General features: G+C 48.1%; 1 protein-coding gene across 1 annotated transcript in view; it reads left to right on the top strand.

The window, feature by feature from the left end:
- Positions 1-2,629: 2,629 nt before the first annotated feature.
- FAM20C (FAM20C golgi associated secretory pathway kinase) overlaps positions 2,630-12,582 on the top strand; it is a 60,307-nt gene continuing 50,354 nt past the window's right edge. The window contains exons 1-2 of the mRNA XM_075767156.1: positions 2,630-4,361; positions 6,285-6,457. Of these exons, the coding sequence (XP_075623271.1) occupies positions 3,838-4,361; positions 6,285-6,457 (697 nt within the window). The 5' untranslated portion in view covers positions 2,630-3,837. The remainder of the gene's footprint in view (positions 4,362-6,284; positions 6,458-12,582) is intronic.

The following is a 12,582-nucleotide window of genomic DNA, read 5'->3' as shown; positions in this document are numbered from 1 at the left end:
GCCTTCACTCCACTGCAGGTCATCACAGATCATCACAGGAGATTCTCCAGCTGGCATCACTTGCTGTTTCAACATCTTGACTTTGCTAGCATATGGGTGCTATTTACACTATAGGAAAGCCCCCCTAAAGTACCAAGATAAGTACCATCTTTCAAAAGTGAGACTCAGTTCTTCTGAATCCCACAAGAAAGAAGGAAGATGAGAGAAGAAATGCAGAGAGTTAAGACAGCTCTCCTTTAACATCTCTAGGGAACTTTAATCTTGGCAAAACTTGTCCACAAAGGTCAGTTACAGAAAAGAATAGGGTACATCCACCATTCTCCCATTTTCAGGTGAAACTCAAATGTTTGAAAGGCTCAAGGAACAAAAAAGCTCATGGAAGAGAGTTAGGGACATTCAGTTCACAGGCAGACATGATTTGGATGAAACCATACTTAACCAAATAGCCAAAGGTCATACTGATGAGAACAAAAGACTTCAAACAACCTTAACTTAAAGAACATATATAAGTAATTTTCAACTTTTGCTTCATCATACCTGTTAAGGCTCACCTCCCATCTGACACCATAGCCTTCAGCTTTAGTAGGTCAGACACTAAGAAAAAAAAAATCCCTGTAGCTACAACCTGTAAGCTACAAACCCTACTGTGCCATGCTAAAGTAGATAACATATTATCTATCCTTACACAAAATACTACACATAGCTCACCCAGAACCCTTAAAAAAAGGTCATATCAAAAGGAATACAAGTGATACACAGGGAGCTGTGTACCCTGCACTCACCCTTCCCGGAGCACTGGCTTCGGCTGCTCTCCTCCATCACACCTCTCCCTGGGACACAGGTTCTAGTTTCCACCTGCCTCCTTTTGTCTCTTTGGCCTTGATTGATAATCCAGCCCAGCTGAGTTCCCTACCAGACAGCACCAGAAGGTCAGCAGGAGAAAGGCTGCAGCCACAGGCAGGCACCCCCCCCCCCCCCCAAACCAAAGAGATAGTCTTCCACATGCCATTCATGCTGTACCCCCATCACATATCATATCCCCTTCCAGCAGTGGTGGGCTCCCCAGTTGAACCAAAACTGCCAGGCTCTTCCTGATGGACCTAAAATGTCAACTTGCTCAATTAGGTTAAAAATAAGATGAAGTTTAGTTCACTGCATAGAGAGGTAGTTAACTTATGAACTGAACTCATTTTCCAAATACAGAACCATACCTGCTAGTGAGTGGTGGTGGGAGGCAGTGGCACGCAGGAACCAGTGTTACTGTCCTCACAGCCAACTAATCAGACGTCCTTTGACTGAGCTGAGCTTGGTGAAAAAGTGGAAAAAGATGGAAAGGCTTGCTTCTGGCTCCATCGCAAACTGCTTTGCTATGATTAAGTACACCTGTACTTGAAAGCTCCAGGGTGACATAATGGCTTCCACAAGAATCAAAGTGCTGCATCTGCAGTGAGCTGTACATCTGAACCCTGGTACCAAGAGGTCCCCCTAGGACAGCAAGCCTTGTTCCTCCACAGAGGTACAGAGCGGTCCATAGGATCGTGGCTCTGTCAGCTCTTTTTTTCCTCAGTCTTTTTTTTCCTGTTGGAAAAGCGGTGATTTTCCTTGTGCAGAACACGGTGACACTGTACAGTACATGGATGTGCTTCAGGGGAGCGCGGGGCACAAGGCTCTGCAGAAGCTGCCAGTGAGGGAACAGTGTTGGATTGAGCTGGGGCTGGGGGGGCAAATACTTTTTTTGGGGAAGCAATACTTCAATGTTGCTTAATCCAGAGAAAAATGGGCCGGCACTATCAGCATTGAGATGATTCGGCAGAAAGGTGGTGGTGGGTAGGCAGAAGCACGTCACCTTTCTTGTTCCTCCTGCAGTCCCACTTGATGACCGTTTGAGCCCTGCTAAGGACCAGAAAATACAGGGGACCCCCCCTCCCAAACACAAAGTCAGCAGCCCAGAGCATTCACCTGAACGGCCGTTCTGCCCTCGACCTTAGGCAACCATCAACGGCACTCGCTGGGCTCCGGAGGCTGCCCTGGCCCTGGGACCACCGGCTCCATTAGCCATTAGGCCACCCAGCCACGGAGCCGCCTGTGCAGCTAACGGCAGCAGAAGGGAGGGCAGATTACCCCGCAGCACGCTCACGGATTATCACAGCCCACAGGATCTCGGATTAAAAATAAAGACCGTTCCTCCGGAGGGAGCGGAGCACACAGCTTTCCGTGTTGACCTTGCTCCGGCGAGGGGCTGGGGGCGAGGGGAAGCGGGCGGCCGCTCTCCAGCCCAGACAATGACAGAGCAGAATCGCTGCTCCCAGCCTGGGCACAAAGACAGCGCTCACGCTTTGCAACGCTATTACCGCAGATTCCCCTCTCTACTACCACTTTATTATTATTTTTTTCTTTTTTTTTATTATTTTTTATTTATTTATTTTGCAAACCTTTGTGGAACAGACGCCCTCTCCTTGCCCCAGTTGGAGCTGCAGTAGAATGAAAAGGGGGGTGGGAAAGAGGGAGGAGAGGAGGGGAAAAAAAAAAAAACGCTTTTGGTTGAGGTTTTCCTGTTACTATCACTGTAGCGTTTATTTAGCCAATCTCCTAACTATGACGTGAGGAAGGCAGGAATCATGGCTCGCTCATAATATTTAACACACCCACTGAAAGCTGGAGCTGCAGAGCTACTAGTCCAACCAGTCTCCAGAATTCAGTGTAGCTGAAAGAGGTTTTCACTCTGCACCTGCCAAAGATCTCTCCCCCCTCTTCCCTTCTCTCCCCCTTCTCTCTTCCTTTCTCTCTCTCTCTAAAAGGCAGATCTGTAAGACCCAGCAGAGATCAAAGACGGGACCTGTTTGCTAAAAAGAACCTCTACTGATTTATATTAGTTTCTTTCCTCTAATCCTCCTCCCTCCCCCCTCTTTTTTTTCTGTGCCATATTTAACCTTTATGTTGCAGTTGTGCCATCAGACAGTTTTGCAGCCAAAAAAAACCAACCTAAGCCAAAGCAAAAGCCCAGCTCGGATACAGCAGCCACCCAGACTTGATCTCAGTTGAACATATTAATCTCTCCCAAGCACTGGACGCGATGGATGAAGAAACTGGAACCGCTCTAAGAAAATTATTTTCCAGCCAATGTTCTTAAACAGTCTGAGAGAAGAGAAGGGAGCGAGAGCGAGCGGGAGAGCGCTTCTGCTGCATCACTGGGCAAATTCAAAGGAAGGGAGTCAGCGTTTCCAGCACAGCCAAATATTATGGATGATTTTTTTTCTTCTGTCGCCTTTCCGTACAGGTTTTCTTAATATTATTCTTCCTTCCCCTCCTCCCCGTTTTTGTTTGTTGTTTTGGTTTTTGTTTTGTTGTTTTTTTTTTTTTAAATTTTATTTAATCACAGCTAGTGTCAGATGCCGGTTTCTCTTCAAGAACCAGCTTTCCCTATTTGTTGTGATCCCTGTAATAAAAAGAGAGAGAAATCGTGAACAGATGGCTTTATATATTGCAATGCCGCTAGCATTGTTTTCCTATTGATTTTAAAGGCTCGATCCGGTCCTCCTTTTTTAAAATTTTTTTTTTCCTTTCATTTTTTTATTTTTCCCCTCCTCCTCCTAAGTTCTTGATGATACTGAGAAATGAGGACCTATTGTTTTTAGCCTGTTTATTTCTCGGCGCCTATGGAGATAACTTTATTGACTTGATCGCTCGCTTCCCGATCCGAAAGGAGAAAGCCAAACCCCCGGCGGGGGGGCTGGAAGACCCACGCCCGCCCGGGCTTTTTCCGCGAAAGCGCTCCCGACCGACCCCGCCGCCTCCCCTCCCTCCCCCTCCCCCGGTAATTTATTAGCCGCCCCGGCCATGAAAATGCTCCTGGTCCGCAAGTTCCGGGTGCTGATCCTCATGGTGTTCCTCGTCGCCTGCACCATGCACATCATGATCGACCTGCTGCCGCGGTTGGAGCGGCGGGGGACCGAGGGCCGCCCCGGCTGCTCCTGCCCGCCGCCCGCCGCCGCCGCGCCGCCCCGCGCCGCCCCGCGCTGGCCCAGCAAGCACACGCTGCGGATCCTGCAGGACTTCAGCGCCGAGCCGGGCTCCAACCTCTCCTCGCAGTCGCGGGAAGCGGCGGAGCGAGCGGCGGCCGGCGCCGGCGGAGGAGCGGGCGGCGGGGGGGCGGCGGCGGCGGCGGCGGCGGCGCGGCCGAGGCGGTTGATCGCCCCCGGGGCGCCGCGCCCGCCGCCCCCCGCCGCCGCCGCCCCGCTGGCCGCCCTCTTCCAGCACCCGCTCTACCGCGCCGCCCTGCCCCCGCTGGCCGACGGCGACCTCCTCTTCAATGTCAACAGCGACATCAGGTTCAACCCCCGGGCGGCCGAGCAGCCCGAGTGGTGAGTACCGGGGCGGGGGGGGGACACACACGGGGACCCGGCCCGGTTTGGCTCGGGGCGGGGGGGGCTCGGGACCAAGCGTGCGGTTTGGCCCGGGCAGGGGTGGCCCCTTGGGGGGGGGGTGTCTGGGGTGGGGGAGGCCCGGCGGGGCGCTGGGCGGTCGGTGTGTTAACGTGGCACGGCTGGGTCGCTGCCTTCCGTTCCATAATGTGGGTTTTTACCCGGGCGCTCACGGGAATCGATGTAGCGACTGGGTCGGAGTAGGCAGAGGGTTAAACAGAGCGGTTCGGTGTCACCAGGAAAAAGAGAAATCGGACACAGGCTTGACCGGTTGTGTTCCTTCAAAAAAAAAAAAAAAAAAAAAAAAAAAAGAGAAAAAAGCGCCACGAAATAGCGACTAAACACAGGAGCAGGAGAAGGCTGGAGTACCGAGCCCCAAGGGTCCCCGTGCCCCCATGTCCCGTCTCCAGCTGGAGCCAGGGGCAGATGCTGCCAGAAAACCGGTGCAGGAGAGAGGGCGAGCGCAGGGTGAGCCTGCCTGTCCAGCACCCTCCCAGCCCCCCACGCAGAGGCGTAGGGGCTGAGCGGCGAGACCAGGCAGCAATACATTAACTTTTCTCAAAAGGCCTAGTACCACAAAGGCACTCATCCTAGCAGGTATTTTTGGCTTCGGGACCTGATCTGTGCTACATTTTTCATCCTCAATTAATTCCCAGTGTCCCAGCACCTCTGCTGCTCTCCTGCCTTCAAAGCGGTTAGTTGCCTCTGTGAATCGTATGCCCTGTTGGCTTGGAAGAAATGCTGAGAAATTTCAATGACTGAAAAATCAAAAGGCTTGTCTAATACAACAGCACCCTCTTCCAAACACACTGACATTGTAATGTTTAAACAGCTGCATTGTACCGTGCAAAAGCTCTGTCAAGCCGCAGAGCAGCCAGCATGATCTAAACCTTCAGAAAGAGAGGATAAATATTTCTGATTTCCGCCCCACGAGCATGCGAATTGTCCAGGCCCCTTCCATCTAATAATCAAAACTGACTGTGAAGTGAAATAACCTGGAACAGTTCTGGTTTCTCTGAGAGAAAAAAAAAAAATAAAAAAAAAATCACAAATGTACGAACATCTGGAGATGACTAAAAGCACAGAGGGCTTCTGGATGGAAGATACACGATTGTGTACCCAGTAGGTGAAGAATGAATTTGTCATTGATAGCCACAATGCAGCTGCCTGTTGTACATGTCTTCCTTAGTGGCTGCAGCCAAAGTTCACAGAACTAACATGAAATTTAGGAGTTAAAAGTCATTTTAACAATTCTGTAATAGTATCCTACTGCTAGGGAAGGGGCAACACCATCCAGAGCTATTCTTCAGCGACCGGCTCAGAGTGATGCAGTTTCTGCTCATTCTCTGTGTTTAAAAAAGCCAAGAAGAGAGAGTGGGAGCATTTGGTACGACAGGTCAAGTTACTGCTGCGCGCTCCGTTTCCTGACCCAGGTCCCTGTTCAATAAAGGTTCAGGATGGTGCTGTGGCTTGGGTCAAACTTGTAAAAGTTGTGCGCAACATAATACAACGTAGACGCGATAGAAAACTCGCAGCTCTCTGTTTCTGCTGTATAAGGGCCTCTGCTAACGCTGAGTGATGTCACTCCCAGTTTTGCTCCTGGTTTCCACGGGCTTTGAATCGGGCGTGAAGAGTGGAGGTGCAAATCCATCTCCCCTTGGCCCCGGGTGGAAGCAGGCTCCTGGCGCGCAGCCGGCGCGGGGACAAACCCGGGACTTCTCCCACCTCTGCAGTGCTTTGCCTTCCCAAGGTGTCGCGTTTTGAAGCCCTGTTTCTTGATGCCTGTTACAAACTGTAACATTATTTCTCTTCTCCTCATTTTTGGGTTTTTGTTGTGTTGTTCTTTTTTTATTTTGGTGGTAGGCAAAACGAAGATAATGAAGAATTTTTGCCAACTGGAGAAACCTCCATAGACTCCTACCCAAACTGGTTAAAATTCCACATTGGCATTAATCGGTACGAGTTGTATTCCCGACATAATCCTGCAATTGAGGCTTTACTACAAGACCTGGTCTCCCAAAAGATAACCAGTGTTGGTATGTTCGGATATATATCATTTTTTATGATTATTTGCTTATTGTTCAGGATCTCGTTGCTGTTTGAATATTAATGAATATTTTGCATGGCTTCTCCCCGGCCTGCCTACAACATTGCTTCCTGACTTCTGCGCTCATTTTCCCTGTTAAACATAACGAGATATTGCCAGCTCTGTATTACCTGAATAATTGCAAAGTCTGCCAGCAAGGCAAACCCCATTCATTCCAGAGATCTCTTAGTCACGATCAGGCTGAAAGTGACCTACTCAGTTCTTGAAAATAAATATGATAATAAAAAGCAAAAAAGGATGGCAAAAAAGCAGACAGCCTCTTGCACGAGCTAGATTTCTGTTATTAGCTGATTGTTATTTAAAAGGCTGTGTCTGGCAGCGTTCATCTTTCCGAGAGAGGCGGCTGACCTGCAGCCCTGCGGCGATGGCTGCGGGAGCATCCGGCACCGCGGGGCTCTGCGGAGCTGCAGCTTCCCCGGGCGTCGCGCAGGGAGCTCCAGGCAAGCCAGCCTCCCGCTGAGCAGAGTTCAGCTCTGTTTATTCTGCTTGTAAATCCACGACGGGGATGTGCCCATGTCAACCTTTGGCTCTGGTTAAACAAGGTGACACAGTTCGGGGCTTTTCTCCAGGGCTGTTTAATGACAACGCGTGTCCCCTTGAATTTAGCTGCCTAGCTGCGCAGGGAGGGGGGGGGAAAAACCCCACACCCCTAAACGAAAGCCCTGGGATACTAAACAAATGCACAGCCCGTGGTTTCCAGAGGTAGAGAGCTGCAGCACAGCCAGCGGTTTCCGGCGGCCGCACAGAAAATGAAGTTACTTGCGCTGACCACAAAGTTGCTAAGTCCGTTTCGGAGGGATGAAATAGCCGGAGCTCTGTAAAAGTGCTGATGGTGTGTTGGCACCGCGGGATGAGGTCAGCAGGTCTTTAACCCTGCTAGGCAAAAATTCCCCTGGCTTCAGCAGGAAACGGCCTGTGCAAGAATAGCACGAGCAGCCCTAAGGTTTACATTTTCCATCGTGTGAATCACAGCGGCTGCTGAGCAGGGATAAGGAGATCCTGGGTCACCAAGAGTGGGCTGGTTTGGCTGGTCCGGATGGAGTAGGTGTAAAATGCAGGGTGCCACAGGAGAGCTTCGCCTCCGTGAATCGAGCTGCCCTGGGGCTGTACTGGGCACAGGGCTCAGCTCTGAGCTCTGCTGGGGCAGGGTTGGGGATAAAGCGGTTTGCGGTACCCAGGTGCCGTCCCACGTGTTGGATTCGGGGGTCCGTTGGACACCCAGCTCATGACAGAGGACAAACACAGGCTCGTTTATTAACCTATCATGGGTTTTCTGTCCCCAAAACTCTGATTAATTAAGGAGCTCAGATGTACTTGAACCCCATGTACGGTCCCTTCCGTAGCTGAGAGGTGACACCGCAGGTAGCGGCGGCTCTGCCCTGCGCTGGAGGGGAACGGGGGCAGAGTCCCGACATGGCCTGGGTGATTGTCTCCTTGACATAGCCCTCCCCTTTCCTGACCTCTCCTCTCAATACCAACCAGTTTCTGGAATATTAGTGACACGTGTGAACAGGGATTGAGCCAGCACTTTGTGACACATGGGCTAACGTTGCTCTTTGAGCACATCCATTAAGGAGGAAAAGATGGAGGCTGTGCCCTTCCCTGCCCCCTGGCTGAGAGCAGCAGTGACCAGGCTGTGCCCAGCTCTGTGCAGAGGTGATGCTCGACCAAACCACCTCCTGGCTTATCTGTTGAGGTGTACGCAGAATGCATCGGCCGTAGCGGTGTTTTGTACTGCACGGCTGCTAAGTTTATCGATCTTCGTTTACCTCTCAGAGCTCAGCGGTGGTGTCTGTGCGGGAGGAGAGCAGTGTTTCCAGCAAACTCGGCAGCGTTCGAGCCGTGAAGTCTGTCACTTTTGCAGAGCAGTGGGATGGTTGAGGTTGATGTAGGGACGTAGAAGCTGGTGGGAGAAAAAGGGAGGTAGGATGAGAAATAATGGTTTAGTAATCACTCCTCACTTGGTCTGCTGGGCTTGATCTTCACTTGTGCTTCTGGGCACGTTGCGTAACCTCTCTATGCTTCAGTTAACCTAGCAGCAAAATGGTTATCGTAAAAAAGTAGGAGTGAAATCCTGACCCCGGTGACGTAAGTGGAAGTTTTGCCATTTACTTCCCTGGGGCCATGATTTCACCTAACGTGTCATGTAGATGTGCTGCGAGGTTTCCATTAATTAGGATTTTGATAGAGCTTTCAGATCAACGGTGGGGAAAGGGCCACGGGACCGCAGAGGAAGATTTATGATTGTTATTAGCGATTTCCTGTGGGATTATCTCTCTGTTAATGTTTGAACAAGGCCCTTCAGAGCACGGTAGGGCCTCTTACACCTCTAACAAAAGCAGAGCGCCATGGTTTCTGTCGATGGTTCGGTATGGTTTCCATATGCTAAAATGTGAGGTACGTTTGGTATCGATTGCTGTGAGAGCTGACAGGGAATGATTCCTACACATAAATCCCAGTCTAAAATCAAGCGTACGGAAATGGAAGGGGACATGTAGAGATGCCAGGATCTGAATTTTGCTGGTGGCATCCATTGTTTGCCTCTGGGGGGGTTCAGGAGCTTTCACTCAGGTTGCAAGGCAAGAAAGAGCATATTGTTAATATACTTTTTTTTTTTTTTTTTAATTGCACAGTGCAGCATCTCTTATTTTATGTTGAAAATTCTTTGGGTGTTTAAAAATATATTTTTTAAAATAATACCTGCCAGTTTTCAGCTTTGCTGCAGAGCAGCAGGAGAGATTCAAAAGCATGTAAGCTGTTTAATAGAGAGCAATGTATTTGACCAAAGGACATTTATAGGGCTGTTACATTCTTTTGCATATTCCTGCAGATCTTCTAATTCGTCTGGGGTTTTTTCTTTATGGTCAATTTTTGTTGTTTTGCTTTTTGATTTCTTTTTTTTAAGGCAGCTGCAAAGATACCAGGTTAGAAGTATAAAATAAATGGAAATCTTAATAATGTCCAATCTTTTTTGCAAGCAAGACAATTAAATATACAGGCTTACATACATTAGATGAAATGGGATATTGCTTTATCCAGTTTCTTCCTAGTGTTCAGATTTGCTTTGGCTCTAATAGAATTACGTGATTTGCTGTGCAGGTTCTTGATACCTACAGTAATTAGATCCAAACTGCAGCTAAACAGCTTTCTTAGCCACACTGTAATTTCTCCGCTCGGCTTGCATTATTTATGGAGGAGAGTGGTGACCAGATTGATCCCGTGCCATCTATCAGAACCGCTCACACAACTCTGTAACGTGCGGTGTTATTTTAAAATGAAAACGGTGACAGAAGCAATTCCCAAGAGCAGGGAGCACCAAGGTGACATTTTCTTGATGTTAAAGTTTAAATGGAACAAATCCATGGATGGGAAAGAGCATCACATTCAGCTCCCACAGTGACACCTAGAGCTGGTCTTGAAAAGGACAGGGTTACCCAGAGCTTTCAAGCTGGGGATGTATTCTGTGCCCTGCATCAATGTATATATATAGATGTATATTTCCTATTCATTTTGTTCAGCATAAAGGGATAGCTCTTAATTTGATTTAATTCACTGAAAAGTTCCTCTTGCCGTAAATAGGAGCCTAGAGAGAATTGGTTTTCCACTGAGCACTGAAACCCAGTTTTCAGAAGCAGCACATGCACAGGCAATTGCACGTCTCCTTTGCCTTTCCTGCCTGTTTATTGCGTGCATAAATACCCACAGTTAGCTATTTTCTTTCATATTTACAAGACGTCTGTGCATAATTGTAGCAGCACTGTCAGCAGTTTAACAACGAAGATGGCCCGGTGCATTGTAGAGGCAGTGCGGTCTTGATCTTGCTTTTATTGCTGTCCAGAGAAGCTGTGCTGTGGGATTCGTAGGCTTTTCTAATTCCTGTGTTTCGCTGGGTTTTATTTTTTTGATTCCTTAAATTCTCTGGTGGGAAAGGTTTGGAAACATTACCTGACTGAGTTAATTTCTGAACCTGCGATGCCTTCAGTTTGTACAGGCAGTAATTAGAAAGCAAGCACGCAAGATTACCCACGCAGTGAATAAATGCTGCGATTAACTAAGGTGGACTCTGCTTCAAGTCAGGGGAAAAAAAAATAAAAGGAAAAAGACAAGATGCTAAATATTGTACCTAAATTCTGATGCTAAAGGAAGTTATAAAAATCTCATCCGAAGGAAAGGAAAAAGTGCTGCTGAGAACATGTAAAAAACATTGAAATGTAGCACCATTGATTTACTGTATAAGAAAACGATGAATCTGCCAAGAGTCAACAGATTGATTTAATGTATGATTCCAGATGAAAGGAGGGGACTTTAAAATGTACAGCAAAGCCTCCAAATGATTTCACAGATCTCTTCCCCTCCAGAAGTCTTTTAGTCTCTTGACTAAACCAAGAAAGGCCTTTAAAAACAAGTTAGCAGAATTGGCTGAACAAGAACAAATTAAGAGATGATGAGGGTTTGAATTTGTTTTGAAATATGTTCTTTACAGCTTGTACAGGGCCATGGCTCTAGCCTGGGGCAGTGTATTACTTGTTAAAGCCAATCAACATGTTTATGTTAGATTTAAACTTGATCTATAAATAGGAATTCAAAATGGATCTGAACGTCCTCTGTTTCAGATGTTAACTGCATCCCAGGCGTTGACTGGACCTCCCTTCTCAGGCATTAGCATTGCATAATGGCACACATTTTATAATGTTGGTTGGATTCGGACCAAAAGCCAGGTTCAGAGGTCCTGCTGGCACTCTCACTCTCCATCAGAAGACCTCACGGTCTAGACAAACCAGTAGGATGAGGGCTATCCTGCAGCAAAGCAGAGGAGCTGGAAAGCCAGATCAATTCAAATTCCAAATCCTTTTGGGTCAAATCCCTTTGGGTGACATTGGGTCTCTACTAGAGGTTAGTACCAGATGCTTTACAAGAGAGAGTCAGAAGCCCCCTAGCATACAGTTATAAAAAGATAATTGAGCGATGATGGACAGTCCGTCTTTTATATTGGATGGTGTCTGTGGATCAGCAGGGGAATTCAGGTCTGGTATTGGTGAGGGGACAAGGTGGTGAAGTAGCAGGCATGGCATGTGGCCGTGACAACAGGCTCGTGGATGTAAATGGAGCAGGGACTTTTGGAGCCTGGATCCAAAGTCTATCAGAAAAAACAGAAGGAATCTCACTAATTTCACTGGTCTTTGGACAAGACTCTAATCCCACAGACACTCAAGCAAAAAGATATCTCAGGGAATTTTTTGCAAAGACTCCTAAAATTAGAAAGATTTGTGTTCACACCCAAAAGCAAGGCCTTGCACTGGGTTAGTGGGAAAGATTCATACTGCTTTCCATTTCCTTCTGCTTTGGGGGAAAAGAGAGACTGTGAGTTGCCGGAGGATAAAAAGTCATGATTGTATTGGGATTGTTTTTAACACTGTGCCAGTACGTCCAGGAGCTGTGTGAGACTTGATTTGAGGTACCTGCTGGGAGCTAGCAGGTTTATAAAGTCTTTTACAGAGTTGTTCATGACCTGTGATGTTACAGTATATTCAGAAACCTTAAAAAAGAAAGGTGAATTCAGAGTGTGACTAGAGTTTCCCTTGGAGTCAGTACAGCCTTATGTTGCAAGGGCTTTTTAAAAATACCTAAGCCTGCTGATTGTAGACGTGACAGACTGCAGTGGTGCAGCATCCTCCAGTTTCCTGGAAAATTGTATATGCTGCTTCTGGGTACTATCAATTCTTCTGAAACATTCTGATGGGCGAAGGGACAAGGGCACCTCCAGAGAAGCAAACGGTGTTTATTCGGGATAAGCTCCTGGAAGATGACGGGGCTCCCGCTGGTTGGCCATGATGGCCAGAGGGACGTGTTTAACTGATGTCTAAGCAGGACAGGGAGTTCCAGAAGGAATACAACTCAGAAAAGGGGAGGGAAGCCAGCCCGCAGATGTAACACTAAGTTAGGACGAGACCTAGATGTCTGAGTGAACCATTTCCAATGAGATCTGCTCTTGTCTGGTGTCGTCACCCCCAAGATTTGGGCACCCTGGACTGCTCCCCAGTCTGCTTAGTTTAG

The sequence above is a fragment of the Balearica regulorum genome, chromosome 15, assembly GCF_011004875.1.
Source record: "Balearica regulorum gibbericeps isolate bBalReg1 chromosome 15, bBalReg1.pri, whole genome shotgun sequence".
Classification (NCBI taxonomy): Eukaryota; Metazoa; Chordata; class Aves; order Gruiformes; family Gruidae; genus Balearica; species Balearica regulorum.
Note: the sequence above shows the minus strand (reverse complement) of the source record. Positions and strands in the feature narration are given on the sequence as shown.